Below are 16,539 nucleotides of genomic sequence, written 5' to 3' on the forward strand. Positions count from 1 at the left end.
TTAGAAATTTTCAGTTACAAAGAAATTTATTATTAGCAGAATTTAACCTTAAGAAACTTAGTTCAGTTACTCCTGTTTCTGTCCACTATTTCCTGGACTGCTGCCCCAGGAAAAAGAACATAATTCAGTTGCCAGTGGGAGGTCTCTGCTAAGGAGCTCTGTCAATTTACACGAAGACTTCTTACTGCAGAATCCAGGCAGCACAACTAGCTGCCATCCCTTTGTGGCCTGCAACTATAATTCTGCCCTGAGAAAGTACAGAAAAGAGTTATGGTGGCTGCTTTGCTCCTGAAGTAATTAAAACGGTCAGGTACAGTATGTAGACTCTAAAGAAACAACCATGACTGGAACTCTAACAGAGATCACCGTGACTCCATTCTCAGTGAAGAAGTGCACTTCTACCTATTCAGGTCTGACAATCACAATTCAGGCACCACCATCCTGGGTGGGAGGATTCAGGACACTCACTGTGCAGGGACTTCTGTCTGCAAGGTGGGTTGTGATCGGGGGCAGCATCCAAGGTAAGAGATCGAATTACAGTCTCACACACAAACTGGGTCCCACTCAGGTCATCTTCTCCCTCCTCCACTGCAGTAATATTCTCAGCCCTCCTCTTTACTGATGCTGTGGAATCTGAAAGACATGAACCTTGTCAATACTCGGTGTTTCAAGTGTTGAGAGCCATGTGCCCAGGTTGACACTATCTATGACAAGGAATAGATGCTATCTGTGCCACGTCAAGGTGAGGAGACTTGAAAAAATGAAATGCTACAGAAAACCCATTCACACAGTAGGGTAAGGTTAGTTGGGGTAGGGTAGTGTAAAAATGGGGTGTAGTATAGACAAGGGAAGGATGCAAATAATTTACAAATATTTAACCCCTTACCAGAAAGTGCTTTAAATCCCGCCCCTTCACTCTCTTCCTGTATCTGCCCCAAGCCTGGCTTCTCTATTAAAGGACTGTCATGTGGCAGAGGAGACATGCAGGGAGTCATATCTGGAGAATGAAGACAGGAGAACCATCAACCAAGAAGAAGCATCACATTGTCAATAGTCAGAGTCTAGAAGCAGCAGTTCACAGGCTTCTTGTTTCCTGCAGTGCTAAAATGTACCCAGGTACCCTTCAATACCTTTGTAAAGAATTCCTCCAGACTGTTAGGTACGTAAGTATCTCAGACAGATGAATCAATGCAGGAAGGATCATAAATTGTTGTCTGGTACAGAAGGCCATGTGCAAGACAATGATAAATGTAAAGGAACAAAGGGACACAAACATCTACAGAAAAATGGAGATGGAGGTCCCTTTTTGGTGGAGAGGCCTTACACAAACTTGTATTGTTGTCTGACAGACAACTGGGGAAAAAAGGGAAATGGACCAACAGGTGTAGTTTTAATATCACAATGTGAGACAAATCCTTGCCATGTATTTACTCAGAATAAAGTATTAGAGTCTAGGCTGTGGCACCTTTGTGCCTATTAATAAACAAGGTGGACTGAGTGATATTCTTACCCACAGGGGTGTTGTGGGGTACTCTCTCCAACTCTTGGACAATGTTTATATCCAACAACTCAAAGGAGAGCAGATCCTGCAGAAAAAAAGGGCAAAGTTAGGCAGTACACATTGAAGCCATGTTTTGTCTTCATAGCCCTTGCAGATCATTAAGTTCACATCATCCTATACTGCACTGTTCAGATTCATGCCTCACTTTAGTCAAGTGAAAACAAGAGTTAAATGGGAAGTAAAGTTCAAATAACCAAAAGGCAGGAAAGAGAGAAAATGCCTGGGGGCAAAGGAGAACCAATAGGCAGAAGAGGCAACGGGAAGTTGTGGTGAAGCACAAGACTTGAGTTCCCAATTCAAAGAACAAACATTTAGTTTGTCTCTCTTTTCCTTTTTTGGGCAAACATTCAGTTTAGAAACTTGCTCCTCTATATCTCCGTGCCAGTCAATGCATCTGACTGAACCATAGTGGGCATATCTCTAACTTTCTAGGAACCATCTCTGGCTGTACCACCTTCTCTTCAACAAGTTAAGAACTCTTTCGCCAATGCTTTCTGTCCCTTGTCCCTCAAAGTGCTCAATTTTCCACCTGGGCAGTCAAAAGGTCCACCGATGGGATGTAGAGCTCCCTCTCGCTGGCAACATTTTTTATCTTCTGTGGAATGCAGGCTGCTGTCTCTTCTGTCTGCTCAGCTGCTTCACCAAGCTGAATTTCTTCCTTAGCCAGAAGAAAAGCTTCCTATAGAAAAATCATTGGGACAAATTTTAGTCCCTTCAACAGAACTCAAAAAGGCAAGCTGACAAATACCTCACATTTTATTTTTATTTATTTAAAGATTTTATTTATTGATTTTAAGAGAGAGAGAGAGAGAGAGAGAGAGAAAGGTGGGGTGGGGGTGGGGATGGGAAGCATCAATTCATAGTTGTTTTTTCTTGTATGTGCCTTGACCTGGCAAGCCTGGGGTTTCGAACTGGCAACCTCAATGTCTCATGTACAGGTCAGGCTGCACTTTACATTTTAAAACTTTTTTTTTTTTTAATTATTTTATTTATTCATTTTTAGAGAGGTGAGAGAGAGAGAGAGAGAGAGAGAGAGAGAAGGGGGAGGAGCTGGAAGCATCCACTTCCATATGTGCCTTGACCAGGCAAGCCCAGGGTTTCGAACCAGCGACCTCAGCATTTCCAGGTCGACGCTTTATCCACTGCGCCACCACAGGTCAGGCTAAAACTTTTTGTTTTGATACAATTTTAGACTTATATAATTGCAAAGATAGAGTTCACTTATTACCCCCTGCACCCAGCTTTTCATTATGATTAACTTAGATAAACTACAGCAACAACAGTCAAAACCAGGACATTAACACTGGTTAACTAAATTTAAACAGTAAACACTCCAAAAAGAGTGCCTAACTAATATAGGGAAGTTGCCTTAAAAAACTGCACCAAGTAACAACTAGGGCAAGACTTCATTAGTATTTAGGGAGCACACACAAGGGACACTCAGGAGAGATGAATGGTTAGGAGCAGAGCCGCCAGTCCATGAAGTCCGGCAGCCCTACTTTCCCTAGTGCAGCCGAGGCTGGCAGCGCGGCCCTGGGAACAGATACGAAAGCACTGAGGGACTGCACCAAACCCTGAGGACACACAAGCAAAGCCCCTAAGGACCAGCCCTCACACAGCATATTCGTATTTTGAGCAGAGGGGGAGAAGCTTGCCTTTCCAGGTTTCTGAAAGAACAACCAGCTGTGAGTGGGCTGTTTGGGTTTTGGTTGCCCCTTCCAATGCTCACCTCTTGCTGGCAGGCGAGATCACCAGTTTCGCTTGAGTTGATCATGCCCTTTTCAATGCTGTCAGAGCTCTCGGAGGAGAAAGGATCCACTATGATACTGCACCAGACCCGAGGACCAAACTGCTGGCCTTTGTGAGAAAGACGCCAATGGGAAGTGTATGTTCCCTCCAAGGCCGGGGCAATGAACTCCACAGACACAATTCCCACATGGCCTGCCTTCAGGCAGGGAACCAAAACATCCTTCTTCTCCGCTGAAGCCATAGTTAGGTTTCCCCACATGAACTTAAGCTGAAATGAACAGTGAACAAGAGAAAGCAAGCAAGCTTGTCACAGCTTAGCACTGTCACTTCAAATCATTTCATGTTCACATTTTTTTAAAAGTGTTCTTTTTATTATTATTATTCATTTTAGAGAGGAGAGAGAGTATGAGAGAGAGAGAGAGAGAGAGAGAGAGAGAGAAAGAGAAAGGGGGGAGGAGCAGGAAGCATCAACTCTCATATGTGCCTTGACCAGACAAGTGCAGGGTTTTGAACCAGCGACCTCAGTGTTTCCAGGTCGACACTTTATCCACTGCACCATCACAGCTCAGGCTCATGTTCACATTTTTGTGGGAAAAATACCTTTGTGTCTGTACTCCACTTTACATTTCCTGTATTTTTCATCCTCCAGTGTTTGATAAACTTGGTTCCTGGCTGAAGGTGAGTCCCATCAGGCAAATTCTCATCCACAAATGCTGCACTGAGGGTTGGCATAACTGGGGCACAGGGCTGCAAAGGGAGCCTGCAGAGAAATTCAGATCCTCGGTCACCTGCTCTCGGGGATGACGGCTTCTGAATACCCAACACTGTAGTCTGAGACGCTGACTCCTGAGGATGTACTAATGCATTTGCCTTATAAATAATACTCTTAACATTTTTTACCAAACAGAAGGATCTGACTCCTGAGCTAAAAAGCTATGATGAGGATAACTAAAAGGGTCGATAAGTAAAACTAGAGTCAGGCTTAAAATGTTTGCTTCAAATCCAGACGGCCTCCAGTGAAAAGAGGTCATACCACCAGTTCTGAACTGTACTGGTTTCTATCTTTCTGGAGAAAGCAACAAAGGAAGTGGCAAAAATAAATACCAAACCACCCTTTGATCCTTTGAGACTGCTAGGATCCGAGAAAATTTTTTTTAACAGTTTGGTTGTTAGGAGCTGCCAATCAATATGACAGAAGTTGGCTGAGATTCTAGTTTTAAGAGGGCTGGACTTGGCCTTGGCCCTGGCCCATTAGGTCAGTGGTAGAGCGTCAGCCCAGCATGCAGATGTCTCAGGTTCAATTCCCAGTCAGGGCACACAGGAGAAGCACCCATCTGCTTCTCCATCTTTCCCCCTCTTCCTTCTTTCTCTCTCTTCTTCTCCCCTCCTCCAGCCATAGCTTGACTGGAATGAGTTGGCCCCAGGCACTGAGGATGGCTCATGGCCTCTGCCTCAGATGCTAAAAAATGGCTCTGGTTGTGATCAAACAAGGGCCCCAGATGGGCAGAGCATCAACCCCTAGTGGGCTTGCCAGGTGGACCTGGTCAGGTGCATGAGGAGTCTGTCTCTGCCTTCCCTCTCTCACAAAAAAAAAAAAAAAAAAAAGGCTGGACCTCAAGTCTTGGCTCCCACCCTGTCCCTGGGCTTACATTAGGGTGTTAGACTGCAGGAGGCTCTCAGGCCGGCCCAAAGGAGACTTGGGGCTCTGTAGTCCATGGATGGAATTCCATAGATGAATCTTCCTGCGGAGTTTAAGCTGCTTTTTAAGTTCTTTGACTTCTGCTTTACGCTGTTTCTTCTCAGCTCGCAACCTTTGTTTTTCTGCTTTAAGAAAGTTCTTGTCAACCTGTTTCTGGAGCCTGTGAGATAACAAGTGACAGTAAAAACAAACCTCACTAATCTTTTTTTTTTTTTTTTGTATTTTTCTGAAGCTGGAAACGGGGAGAGACAGTCAGACAGACTCCTGCATGCGCCCGACTGGGATCCACCCAGCATGCCCACCAGGGGCGACGCTCTGCCCACCAGGGGCGACGCTCTGCCCACCAGGGGGCGACGCTCTGCCCCTCCGGGGCATCACTCTGCCGCGACCAGAGCCACTCTAGCGCCTGGGGCAGCGGCCAGGGAGCCATCCCCAGCGCCCGGGCCATCTTTACTCCAATGGAGCCTTGGCTGCGGGAGGGGAAAAGAGAGACAGAGAGGAAGGAGGGGTGGGGGTGGAGAAGCGAATCGAACCCGGGTCCTCCGCATGCCAGGCCGACGCTCTACCGCTGAGCCAACTGGCCAGGGCCAAACCTCACTAATCTTGAAGCTCTTTTGACCACTTGTAGTCTTCATCAGTATCAGCTTGTAGTTTAGTTTCTTTTTTTAAAACTGAACTTATTGGGATAACACTGGTTAATAAAATTATATAGGTCTGAGGTATATCGTTTCTTTTTATTGATGATTGATTGATTTTTAGGGAGAGGAAAGGAGGAGGAGGAGGGAGGGTGGGAGTAGGGGAGAGGGGGAGAGGGAAAGACGGAGAGAGAGAGAAGAGGAACATCAATTTGTTGTTCCCATTATTTATGCATTCATTGGTTCATCCTTGCATGTGCCCTAACCAGGGATTGAACCTGCAACCTTGGTGTATCGGGATGATGCTTTAACCAACTGAGCTACCCAACCAGGGCCTATAGATTAGTTTACTAACTTCTTTCTACAGCTCTCATTCCCATTTCATTAGTTTTAGATAGCTATCCCCACACATTGCATATCAACTAGAAATGAGCATAATCTAAATAGAGTATTTGTAGTTGGTGATTCACAGCCTGTCCCCAGACCCAGGAAGTCAAACAGAGAACACATATCTTATACATAGGTTTTACCTGGCTTGTTCCAGAGCAGCAGGCAGACGAGGAGCAGAAAACCTTGAGTGAGAGAATGGTTCAGACGAACCCGCAACAGGTCTCCGCAACTTTAGCAAGACATGGTTGGAGTCATGAGCATATGGCCCTGATTCACAATCTTCACAGATATTGTAGGATGGGCATAGGCTATAGGGAAAAAAATGGCACAGTGGGAAGTACCTGAGGTAGGGAGACAGGAGACCAGACTTCCGTATTTGCTCAATCAATTACCAGCTAGGTGGTAATGTGAGCATGCTGCCTAACCATGATATGTCTCAATTTTCCTCATTAATATAATGAGGACAGTAACATTTAACCTATATCTATTTTAAAGGACAATCTATGGGCGGAAATAAGATAAAGTATTTAGAACAACAAGGAGACAATTTTTGGTGATCCAATTTTCTTTTGGGGAGCATAATTTTGTCTGGCTGTTAATTTAAATGTGTATCAGAACACAACAAGTTGAATATTTTTTCTTGTGGGTAAAGAATAGTTTGTGTCCAATCCAGAGCTTTTGAAATACTGTTTTTTTTATTTAATTTTATTTATTCATTTTTTAGAGAGGAGAGAGAAGGGAGAGAGAGAGGAGAGAGAGACAGAGAGAGAAGGGGGAGGAGCTGGAAGCATCAACTCCCATATGTGCCTTGACCAGGCAAACCCAGGGTTTCGAACTGGCGACCTCAGCATTTCCAGGTCGATGCTTTATCCACTGCGCCACCACAGGTCAGGCCAATCCAGAGCTTTTGTATCTTTTTTTAAAATTGATTTTAGAGAGAGAGGGAGGGAGAGGGAAGAGAGGGAGGGAGGGAAGGAAGGAAGGAAGGAAGGAGGGAAGGAATATAGATCTGTTCTTGTATGTGCTCCCCAAAAGAAAATTGGATCACCAAAAATTGTCTCCTTGTTGTTCTAAATACTTTATCTTATTTTCGCCCATAGAAGGAAGGAAGGAATATAGATCTGTTCCTGTATGTGCCCTGACTGGGGATCAAACCTCTGCACTTTGGGATAAAGCTCTAACCAACTGAACTATCTGGCCAGGGCAAGAGCTGCTATATCTGATGCTCAGAGATAATGTACATCCAATTTCCCATTACCTACCCAGATGCTAGTAAGGTCCGCTCTAAGGTCTACTAATAGCTATTCATTCCCAAGTTACTACTTACCTGCACTGGTAGCGTACACCAAAGATCCTCCTTTGGCAGCTGCTGCAAGAAATATGCCAATTGAACTGGTTTTCTGGCAAAAACAGTGTTTCCTCTGAAATAGGCATTGAGACTTCTGAGGGACAGGAACCCAAGGATGGGTTCTGGAGAACAAGCTTCTCATGTAATTTCTGTTCCAGCTTCTCAACAGTTTCTTTAACCACCTGCTCTCTGAACTAGAACACAGAACACAGAGCAGAAGATGGGGATAAAACCCCTTAGTACCAATATTGGGAAAAGGCAGGGAGATATCAAATAGATTTGAAACCTCACCCTCTCTGGTTTAAGAACATAATAAACAGCTAATATCTACTAAAAAATGGACAGAAACATAGCAAAAGAAGGTCTATCTCTCCTATAGCTAAATGGTTAAAAAAAATCAAGAGATCCTTTTCATGAATAAATTTCCAGCTTTTTTTTTTTTTTTTAACAGAGATAGAGAGAGAGTCAGAGAGAGGGATAGAAGGGACAGACAGACAGGAACGGAGAGATGAAAAGCATCAATCATTAGTTTTTTTGGTTTTTTTATACTTTATTTATTTTTTTAATATTTTATTTATTGATTTTTAGAGAGAGAGAGAAAGAGAGAGAGAGAAGGAGGAGGAGCAGGAAGCATCAACTCCCATATGTGCCTTGACCAGGCAAGCCCAGGGATTCGAACCGGCGACCTCAGTGTTCCAGGTCGACGCTTTATCCTACTGCACCACCACAGGTCAGGCAATCGTTAGTTTTTCGTTGCGCATTGCGACACCTTAGTTGTTCATTGATTGCTTTCTCATATGTGCCTTGACCGCGGGCCTTCAGCAGACCAACTAACCCCTTGCTCGAGCCAGTGACCTTGGGTCCAAGCTGGTGAGCTTTTGCTCAAACCAGATGAGCCTGTGCTCAAGTTGGCGACCTCAGGGTCTCGAACCTGGGTCCTTCCGCATCCCAGTCCAACGCTCTATCCACTGCGCCACCGCCTGGTCAGGCCAGCTTCTTCCTTCTTAACTATAGAGATCTGTCACTTTCTCTTACATCCTTAGAATTAAATGCCCTCTTTTTCTGGTATATTATTGCAAAAAATGACAGCTTTCTCTACTGGAACTGCTCTAGTTTGGAAGTTACTAGCTACCAGAGGCAGCAGCCATCTGGGTTTAGCTTTCTATTTTTTCCATATTCCACACATTGCTGCTAAAACCCATAGAGAACACTCACTGTCTCCAGGTAGCTTGTGAACCAGTCCGGGGGCTTATCTTGAGGCTGGTCTGCATCACATGGAATAAGTGGAAACTGCGGCAAGAAAACACAACCCAGGATTTTAGAGGTTACTTTTCATTTCTACTTAAAGTAATTTAACTGAAATGTATTATTTTGAGTTTTTTGTTTCTGTCAAATAAACTGTGGTAAAAAAAAAAAGTATAAAGGAGTATAAAAGAAAAACAAAGTCTCTGTGTCATCCTATTCGTCCCCTCTACAAGTACCACTGTTAGCAGTTTGAAAAGTCAGACGGAGATAGTCATCAAAATTCCCAGTATCTCTGAAGAGTTCAAATTTTACACCAGAGAGAATGAAACATAAGGTTAGAAGAACTGTAGAGACAAATCCATTCTTTTCATACCTGTGCTGCAGGTTCCTCTGGGGTCTTCATGTCTGATCCCAAAACTCTCACCAGGGAGGAATAATGTGCAAGTGGCTTCTTCCCTGCTCTTGCAACAGGTTGTTTTTCAGCTGTCACTGGGGGTAGGGCTTCGTCAACAACACGGTAGCCTTCATGGACTTGCACCTGGAGTTGGTTGCCCTGTTTAACTGCCATCTGAGAGCATATGTTATGAAATAAAAAACATATTGTGTGATTCTCCTTTCCCAAAGGAAAATTCAAGGACATTCAAACCGAAGAGGTGTGGTGAATTATGTTGGAAAATGTCTAATTGTATCAATGTCATATCTCATGTCAGCATGTTATTTTATTTGCCAAGAATGTTAATTAGAAATGGTTTTGTTAAGGCTTTTAGTGAAACGCTTTTTATTAGTTGAGATGTCTTCATTAACTGGGTTACTACTTTCCTGTTTAAATTGGTTTTTATGTAGGTTTTCCTTTACGAATTTTAATTTCAACTTTTCAGAAAGTCAATCCTAGACTACCGGAACCTGAGTAACTTAAAATTATGTCCTATAAACTGTTTATTTTCCCACTAATAGTATTTTGGAAAGCATATTTAAGTGGTCACCTCTTTTTTTTTTTAATTTTTATTTTACTCATTTTAGAGAGGAGAGAGAAAGGGAGAGAGAGAGACAGAGAGGGAGAGAGAGACAGAGAGAGAAGGTGGGGAAGAGCTGGAAGCATCAACTCCCATATGTGTCTTGACCAGGCAAGCCCAGGGTTTTGAACCGGCGACCTCAGCATTTCCAGGTCGACGCTTTATCCACTGCGCCACCACAGTTCAGGCCTAAGTGGTCACCTCTTTTTGAAGAACATCTTTAAACCCTATTTTGAAAAAACTACTTCAGGAAAGGAACATTTGAGGTTCCACAAAGGTATTCCAGTGTCCAGGAGGTTACAAGTCAAGTCCATGGAATTTTAGCTTCTCCCACTTGAACCCAGTGACAAGAATTATTCTTCTATGTTATACTTTAGATTTTTTAAGATTTCATTTTAAAACACCATTCCATGGTAAGTATGAAAGACATTATTTAAATCAGGAATCAGCAAACTTTTTAAAAGGGTCACAAAATAAATATTTTAGGGCCTGACCACCAGGTGGTGGTGCAGTGGAGAGAGTGTTGGACAGGGAAGTGGAGGACCCAAGTTTGAAACCCCGAGGTCACCAGCTTGAGCGCGGGCTCATCCGGCTTGAGTGTGGAATCACAGACATGACCCCATGGTCACTGGCTTGAAGCCCAAGGTAGTTGGCTTGGGCAAGGGGTCACTCCATCTGCTGTAGCCCCCCGGTCAAGGCACATATGAGAAAGCAATCAATGAACAACTAAGGTGCTGCAACAAAGAATTGATACTTCTCATCTCTCTCCTTTCCTGTCTGTCCCTATATATCTATTCCTCTCTCTGTTTCTGTCATAAATAAGTAAATAAATAAATATTTTAGGCTTACAGGCCATACTGTTTCTGTCACTACTCAACTCTGTTATTGTAGCACAAAAGCAGTCAAAGACAATACATAATACATAATGAATGGGCATGGCTGTGCTCCAATAAAACTTTACTTATAAAAATATATGGCCAGGAACCTGGCTGGTTGGCTCAGCAATAGAATGTTGGCCCAGCGTGTAGAAGTTCCAGGTTCAATTCCTGGCCAGAGCACACAGGAGAAGCGCCCATCTGCTTCTCCACCCTTCCCCCTCTATCTCTCTCTTCCCCTCCTGCAGCCAAGGCTCCATTGGAGCAAAGTTGGCCCGGGTGCGGAGGATGGCTCCATGGCCTCTGCCTCAGGCACTAGAATGGCTCCAATTGCAGCGAAGCAATGCTCCAGAGGGGCCAAGCATCGCCTCCTGGTGGACATGCCAGGTGGATCCCAGCCGGGTGCATGCGGGAGTCTGTCTGCCTGCCTCCTCTCCCCCCCACCCTTTTCACTTAGGAAAAATACAAAATATAAATAAATATATATATATGGCCAGGCCTGACTGGTGGTGGCACAGTGGATAGAGCATCAACCTGGGAAACTGAGGACCCAGGCTCAAAATCCCGATGGCTTGAGTGTGGGATCATGATCCATGGTCGCTGACCTGAAGAAGGGGTCACTCGCTCAGCTGGAGTACCCCCACCTGCCCGTCAAGGTACGTTATGAGAAATAATCAAAACTGAAGTGACGCAACTATAAGTTGATGCTGATGCTTTTCATCTCTCTTTCCCTCTCTCACCAAAAAGAAAAATAAAAAGCAAGCATAAATGAAATAGGAAAACCACATGAAATTGGGGCCAAGGGAAATAATGAAGCATGAGAAATTAATAGGGATGGGTATCCTGACTAAGAATCCAGGGAAGGGCCTGAATTTCCAAAGGCTAGCTAGTGAATAAGGATTTCTGAGTAAAACCGAAGACATTGGCTAAACTACTGAAACAAGTGGCACCCAGAAGAGCAGTTTTGACCAGAAAACAAAAAGGGTAAATCCAAATCCCAGTTAAAAAATCTTACCTACCCCTGCCTGGCTGGGGAGCTAATTTGGTTAGAGCATTGCCTCAATGCACCAAAATTGTGGGTTTGATCCCTGGTCAGGGCACATACAAGAATCAACCAACAAATGCATAAATAAGTGGAACAACAAATCAATGTTTCTCTCCCCCTCTCTCCTCCTTCCTCTCTCTCAAATCAATTAAAAAATATATAAATGAAAAATAAAAAAATTTTGCCCCCTCCAGGCCAAAAGTGATTATGGAAAATAGCTTAAGTTTGGACTAGAAGTTTATAAGAGATGATCAAACTTTAAAGAAAAACCTTAATTACAAAGGCGGTAATGGAAGGACAGTTGGCATACTTTAAAGAAGTGACCCTGAGTCCTGTCTGGCTAGCTCAGTTGGTTAAAAGTGTCCTCCTGAAGCATAGAGGCTGCCATTTTGATCTCTGGTCAGAATGCATACAGGAACAGACTGATGTTCCTGTCTCTCTCTCTCCTCCTCTCTCTCACCCTGCTTCTCTCACTAAAATCAATTAAAAAAACAAACAAACCAAAAAGTGACTTTGAGCAATGCTCTAATCTAGTAGTAGTCAACCTGGTCCCTACCTCCCACCAGTGGGCGTTCTAGCTTTCATGGTGGGCGGTAGCGGAGCAACCAAAGTATAAATAAAAAGATAGATTTAACTATAGTAAGTTGTTTATAAAGATTTATTCTGCCAAACTTAGCGAAAATCCGACATAAAGTACTTGGTAAGTAATTATTATTATATGCTTTAACTTGCTGTAACTCTGCTTTATAAATTTTATAAAGTAAAATTACTTTCCTACTTTATAAATCACCATTACTGTGGAACTGGTGGGTGGTTAGAAAATTTTACTACTAACAGAGATACAAAAGTGGGCGGTAGGTATAAAAAGGTTGACTGCCCCTACACTAATCCATCACTGATAAACAAGAGATTATAACAAGATGCTTTATACCTGAAATTCTCCCACATTATACTGAAACATTCTATAGGGGGAGTAAAGTAAAGAAAGAAGATAAGAAATGTCAACCAGAGCCTGACCAGGCGGTGGCACAGTGGATAGAGCGTCGGACTGGGATGCGGAGGACCCAGGTTCGAGACCCCGAGGTCTCCAGCTTGAGTGCGGGCTCATCTGGTTTGAGGAAAAACCCACCAGCTTGAACCCAAGGTCGCTGGCTCCAGCAAGGGGTTACTCGGTCTGCTGAAGGCCCGCGGTCAAGGCACATATGGGAGAGCAATCAATGAACAACTAAGGTGTTGCAACGTGCAATGAAAAACTGATGATTGATATCCCTCTCTCTGACTCACTCTCTGTCTCTGTAAAAAAAAAAAAAATAAATAAATAAAAATATTAAAAAATAAAAAGAAATGTCAACCAGAAAGCATTGTTCCAGAGACCTCTCTGTATTTTTAAATACTAGGATGGTGGCACCAAGACCAGTAATGAGACGGAATGATAGCTGAAAAAAACCTAAATATTAGGAGCTGCCTTTTATTAAATGGTATGCCCATGCCCTACTCATCAGTTTCCTTAAAAATAGGTTTTGCTCTGTTTATATTCATTACTCTCCAAAGCTAATGGAATTTCAGTCAATAAATATTTCTAAAATTATTATTATTGTTACAGATTTTATTTATTGATTTAGAGAGAGGAAACACAGAGAGCAAGGCAGGGGGAGGAACAGAAAGGATCAACTCATAGAAGTTGCTTCTCATATGTGCCTTGACCAGGCAAGCCTGGGTTTCAAACCAGTGACCTTCAGCATTCCAGGTCGATGCTTCATCCATTGGGCCATCACAGGTCAGGCTTAAAAATTATCTTGAAAATAAGATGCAAAACCATTACCTTAAGTGCTTCTTCATACTCTCCTAAAAGGACAAAAAATACATACTGTGATATTTCTTCACCAGCCCAAAAGATTCTATTAAGTACAGCCAATCCTTACTTTTAAGAATTCTTAGCTTACAATCTTTACACTTGAACAGCAATTACCTTTTTTGCTGACAAACTCCCTTGTCATGACATTGCAAATAGAAGCTACTGCATATTAGTTCTCCCCTTTAAATCCTTCTCTTTGCTACTGGAGCCTTCCAGTTATAAAATCTCCACTCAGCTCCTTTATATTAGGCTTAGTGAGGCCCAGGACTCAAGGGAGTTCATGATATTGTTTTTTTTCTTCTTTTACCTCTTCGCCACCCTCTCGATATTGTTAATACTACCATTTCAACTGGTTAAAATAAGCTTCTGGGGGCTAGCCTGGGAACTTAACCTTCAACTGTAACATTGTTTCTGTGGGAAAATGCACTCCAACCTCTGAATAACCATCTTATTTAAATAAGCTCCTGGGTATCATTTGTTTATAAATGGACATTAACATATATACCAACTCAGAGACAAATGCACACCAGGAGAACAAATTATATGTGTTAAACTGGGAGGTATTTCAGAAAATTAGTATCTTAAATATGAGAACCTCCCATTAAAGTTGTCCTTAGGCTCTAATCCAGCGGTTCTCAACCTGTGGGTCGCGACCCCGGCAGGGGGTCGAACGACCAAAACACAGGGGTTGCCTAAAGCTGCTCTAATCAAAGGCACCAACCTATATATATACAAAACCTGCTATAAAATAAAAAATCTGCTATGTAACTAACACCCATTAATAAATAAATGCAATGTTATTTTACTGTATACCAAATTCTACTGTAAAATGAATACTGCAACAGATTGAGTATATATGGAAATGCATATGCCCATGAAGAGATGAAGGCTTTTGACCCACCTTGACTGTTGATGGATACCTGTAAAAGAGAAAAAGCAACAGTGAATTATAAACCTCTCATCAATTGAGCAGGTTCCTAGGACCAGCCTCACAGAATAGATGCAAAATCTCAGGTTAGGAGTTCAGCTTTTCTAGTAGCATGAACTAGCTATAATTAATAATTAAGGAATTTTATTGCTTAACTACTGGAGTGTCCTTTATTTCAGGTACATTAAGCAAAATATAAGGGCTAGGAGCCTGGGCTCTGTAATGAACCCCTATTCTAATACCTGTAAGCTTTTGTGCCTTTGGGCAAGTTACTTTAACCACTATGAGCTTGTTTCCCCAGTATACAGCAATGAAAATAAGGTACCTAATACACAGTATTGTTGTTAGACTGACCCACTGTTATCACTTGATAAAGGTTTGCCATTATTATCTTCATTATTACAAACTAAACAGCAACTTGTGATATATTTAAACTTAAGATCACTTTATAGTTTTAAAAGTTATCTCTCAGATTTTTCTTCAATCTTGATTCTTGATTTCTCAACTCCACCTTATATAAATGCCACAAGTCAACTTAGAACAAGCAATTATCAAATACATTTAAACCACTACGCAAATGAAATAAACCATTCTGAACTTCTGGAGCCTTGTATCAATCTTGAGAAATAAGATCCCTAGTCAGGCCTGACTTGTGGTGGTCCAGTGAATAGAGCATTGACCTGGGATGCTGAGGTCCCAGATTCAAAACCCCGAGGTCACTGGCTTTAGCGTGGGCTCATCTGGCTGCAGTGCAGGTTCACCAGCTTGTGCATAGGGTCACTGGCTCAACTGGAGTCTCCCTACATGTCAAGGCACGTATGAGAAGCAATCAAGGAACAACTACAGTGCTGCAACTATGAGTTGATGCTTCTTATCTCTCTCTCTCCCCCTTCCTTCCTGTCTCTTTGGGGAAAAAAAAAAAGATCTCTGATCTGGGTACTTGGCAATGAGTAATGTAATATACTTTACCTCTTCATTTTCCTCATCCAGGTATTTTATCTGAATAGAGTTCAGATCAAATGAAACTTTTACCTGCAAATGAAATGTATGCACTATATGATCAAGGTATCAAAAAAGGTAATTTATAACAGAGACTTAAACGTCATAAAAGGAAAAGTGGGCATATTACACAACATAAAAATTAAACATTTCATATGGTTAAAAAAACCGTAAACAAAGCCAAAGGGTTAATATCTGCAATATACAAAAAGCATCTGCAAAACTGCTAATCATAAGATTAACAACCCAGCCTGACCAGGCGGTGGCGCAGTTGATAGAGCGTTGGACTGGGATGCTGAGGACCCAGGTTCGAGACCCTGAGGTCGCCAGCTTGAGCGCGGGCTCATCTGGTTTGAGCAAAAAGCTCACCAGCTTGGACCCAAGGTCGCTGGCTCAAGCAAGGGATTACTTGGTCTGAAGACCGAGGTCAAGACACATATGAGAAAACAATCAATGAACAACTAAGGTGTTGCAATGCGCAACAAAAAACTAATGATTGTTGCTTCTCATCTCTCCATTCCTGTCTGTCCTTGTCTATCCCTCACTCTGACTCTCTCTCTGTCTCTGTAAAAAAAAAAAAAGAAAAAAAAAAAGGTTAACAACCCAGGTACGCTTCACCAGGTGGTTGTGCAGTGGACAGAGCGTTGACCCTGGGACGCTGAGGACCTTGAAACCCCAAGGTCCCTTGGCTTGAGTGTGGGGTCACCAGCTTGAGTACGGGTCACAGGCTCAGCTGAAGCCCCTCGGTTAAAGCACGTAGGAGAAAACAATCAGTGAACTAAAGTGATGCAACTTTGAGTTGATGCCGTATCTCTCCCTTCCTGTCTGTCTGTCCGTCCCTATGTGTCCTTGTCTCGCAAAAACAAAACAAAAAACACACAAAAAACCCCAGGTAAAAGTGGGCAAAAATTTACAGAAATTTCATAGGAAAAGAAATTAGATATGCCTAACAAATATATGAAAAGGTGTTAAAACTTTTTTTATTTCTTATTTTTATTTTTATTTTTTACAGAGAGAGAGAGTCAGAGAGAGGGATAGACAGGCAAAAGGTGTTAAAACTTTTTAAAGTTTTTTTTAAAAATCACTTTTATTTATTTATTCATTTTAGAGGAGAGGGAGAGAGAGAAGTGGGGGAGGAGCAGGAAGCATCAACTCCCATATGTGCCTTGACCGGGCAAGCCCAGGGTTTCGAACCGG

General features: G+C 42.6%; 1 protein-coding gene across 4 annotated transcripts in view; it reads right to left on the reverse strand.

Annotated features, from left to right (window-relative positions):
• The window catches only part of NBR1 (NBR1 autophagy cargo receptor), a 41,102-nt gene that overhangs the window by 17,050 nt on the left and 7,513 nt on the right, over positions 1–16,539 (reverse strand). For 2 of the 4 annotated variants that reach the window (XM_066263528.1, XM_066263527.1), the window contains exons 3-16: positions 15,313–15,375; positions 14,317–14,335; positions 13,383–13,405; positions 9,001–9,195; positions 8,598–8,672; positions 7,362–7,576; positions 6,175–6,342; positions 4,960–5,169; positions 3,911–4,070; positions 3,291–3,578; positions 2,091–2,240; positions 1,511–1,586; positions 887–997; positions 469–633 (exon numbers count right to left, since the gene is read on the reverse strand). In XM_066263528.1, coding sequence (XP_066119625.1) covers positions 469–633; positions 887–997; positions 1,511–1,586; positions 2,091–2,240; positions 3,291–3,578; positions 3,911–4,070; positions 4,960–5,169; positions 6,175–6,342; positions 7,362–7,576; positions 8,598–8,672; positions 9,001–9,195; positions 13,383–13,405; positions 14,317–14,335; positions 15,313–15,375 — 1,918 coding nt within the window. The remainder of the gene's footprint in view (positions 1–468; positions 634–886; positions 998–1,510; positions 1,587–2,090; positions 2,241–3,290; positions 3,579–3,910; positions 4,071–4,959; positions 5,170–6,174; positions 6,343–7,361; positions 7,577–8,597; positions 8,673–9,000; positions 9,196–13,382; positions 13,406–14,316; positions 14,336–15,312; positions 15,376–16,539) is intronic. The other 2 variants (XM_066263530.1, XM_066263529.1) reach the window with 2 other exon arrangements.

The sequence above is a fragment of the Saccopteryx bilineata genome, chromosome 2, assembly GCF_036850765.1.
Source record: "Saccopteryx bilineata isolate mSacBil1 chromosome 2, mSacBil1_pri_phased_curated, whole genome shotgun sequence".
In the NCBI taxonomy this organism is placed as follows: Eukaryota; Metazoa; Chordata; class Mammalia; order Chiroptera; family Emballonuridae; genus Saccopteryx; species Saccopteryx bilineata.